Source organism: Dipodomys spectabilis, unplaced genomic scaffold (assembly GCF_019054845.1).
Source record: "Dipodomys spectabilis isolate Male_0828 unplaced genomic scaffold, ASM1905484v1 ptg000145l, whole genome shotgun sequence".
NCBI lineage: Eukaryota > Metazoa > Chordata > Mammalia > Rodentia > Heteromyidae > Dipodomys > Dipodomys spectabilis.
In genome coordinates, this window is record NW_024870822.1 from 25,531,808 (window position 1) to 25,534,171 (window position 2,364).

The following is a 2,364-nucleotide window of genomic DNA, read 5'->3' on the forward strand; positions in this document are numbered from 1 at the left end:
AGTTATCAATTATTTTTCAGAATGAGGTAATGTTGAAAAATCACACATACTTATACTTATGTATTTATGTTTGCAGCAACATCAATGTATAACTCAAAGTACTTTAAATAAAATATATGATTAAAAATAAAAATATTTCTGGACACTGGTGGCTCATGCCTATAATCCTAGCTACACAGGAGGCTGAGATCTGAGGATCACGTTTCAAAGCCAGCCTGGGCAGGAAACTCGGTGCGACTCTTATCTCCAATAAACCACAACAAAGAAAACTGGAAGTGGTGCTGTGGCTCAAGTGGTAGAGTGCTAGCCTTGAGCTGAAGAGCTGAGGTACAGTGCCGAGGCCCAGAATTCAAACCCTACAACCAACAAATAAATTAATAAATAAAATTTTTAAAAAATTAAAATATTTTATGGAAAACAATATGATATTCTTAATTACAAATTAATCTTAATAAAGATAACACATTATTAACCTGTGACATACTAATCAATATCTGAAAATTCACCCTGCACATTTACTAACATGATCTACACTAGAATTTAGTTATTAAACATAGCAAACAGAGAATTGCTATCATTTGAATAAAATGTTTTCACAATACACAGTATTGTGAACTAATAGAAACTAAGAAAATATTTTTCTGCCCATGTGTCTTTTCAGGGCCTCCTTAATATCCTTGTTCCTGAGAGTGTAGATGAGTGGGTTCAACATGGGGATCACCACCATATAGAACACAGATATCACCTTGTTCTGGTCAGTAGAGTACATGGACTTTGGCATCACATAAATAAATGTAGTGGTCCCATAGTACAGAGTGACTGCACTGAGGTGGGAGCTGCAGGTGGAGAAGGCCTTGTGGCGGCCCTCAGTGGAGCGCATCTTCAGGATGGTGATGACGATGTACACGTATGAAAAGACTACGACCAGCCCTGTGAACAGAATCAAGGAGCCAACAATACTTGAGGCAACAACTGTGATGACACTGACATCAGAACAGGACAGTTCAACTAAAGGAGAAAAGTCACAGTAGAAATGGTTGACATTGTTAGGTCCACAGAAAGGTAAAACATAGACACCAAGATTGAAAGTGCAACCATTGATTAAACCACCTACATAAGCCATCATGATTAACTGCACACAGACTTGGGTGGACATTTTGGTTGAATACAACAGTGGGTTACAAATAGCCATGAAGCGATCATAAGCCATTGCAGCCAGAAGGAAATACTCAGTTGCCCCAAAGAAAGCGGCTGAGCCAAGCTGGAAGGCACATCCATGGTAAGAGATGGTATTTTTGTCCACTAGGAAAGTAACCAGCATGTTGGGTGTGACAGAAGATGACAAGACTATGTCAACAAAGGCTAAATGGCTGAGAAAAAAGTACATGGGATGATGGACCAGAGAAGAAAATCTGATAAGGAGAATTGTGCAGAGATTGCCAGATACAGTCACCAGGTAGATGCACAGGATGATGATGAAGAGGATGACTCGAAGGACTGGATCTTGTGTTAAGCCCAATAGAATGAACTCTGTCACTGCAGTGTGGTTCCCATTCACCAGGGAATCCATCAGACAATGGAGCTGCTGCCAGACACAGCTGTGATGAAAAGCTGATATGAATGTGCCATAAATATGTAGTTACATTTTGATTAGCACAGGCAAATATATTAATTACCCTTTTACCCTGAAGTTTCAGTCTATGCTTTTATACCTAATGAGTCTATTTTTAAAATATTTTAAAAGTAGAAACATTAATAGCTTCAAATAGCATCTCTTTGGCCCTCTATATATGCTACAATGGATATACAGAGCTTTAATCCTAATATTTATAAATAAGAGAATGATCAAAATGACAAAAAGGTTTAATATAATTAACAAAATAGATTTAAAGTTGTTAATTAAAAACTTGTAGTAATGACTGCAATATAAGATAACATTTATCAATTGCTTATTAAGTTAATACCCAGAGGATTTAAATTTTAATATTTAGTTCTTTTTATTTTCCAGGAAACTATATTCTAAGTACTTTTATATTTTCTTTTCATATTGAACAAATGGTAATAAACTTCTCTAAGGTTTCATAGCAAGTACTAGAAGCAGTATATGAACCTCTAGCAGGTTGAGCTCAGCCCATTTCTTCAGTAACCATAATGTTAATGAAATAATGAACTAAATAATGAGCTAAATAATGAAATAATGAACCAAATAATCATTACAATTAAGGTGAACACACCTGTAAGCCGGGGATATAGGAATAGTTTTTCATCTATCTGTTCATTTATAAAAGAAGTGCTTCCTTAGCCACATAGTTTACAAAGTCCATCAGTAAAAATAGGTCTTACTTGAAGACCAGTTTTTTTTTT

The 2,364-nt window shown here is 35.8% G+C and overlaps 1 protein-coding gene across 1 annotated transcript; it reads right to left on the bottom strand.

Moving 5' to 3' along the window:
- Positions 1-625: 625 nt before the first annotated feature.
- Positions 626-1,570, bottom strand: LOC122117750 (olfactory receptor 478-like). The gene has a single exon (XM_042691553.1). It carries the CDS (start codon positions 1,568-1,570, stop codon positions 626-628), a length of 945 nt encoding a protein of 314 aa, XP_042547487.1.
- Positions 1,571-2,364: the final 794 nt, after the last annotated feature.

Coding starts and splice junctions, on each gene's coding strand:
- LOC122117750 (XM_042691553.1), bottom strand. CDS start 1,570: ATGGATTCCCTGGTGAATGGGAACCACACTGCAGTGACAGAGTTCATT.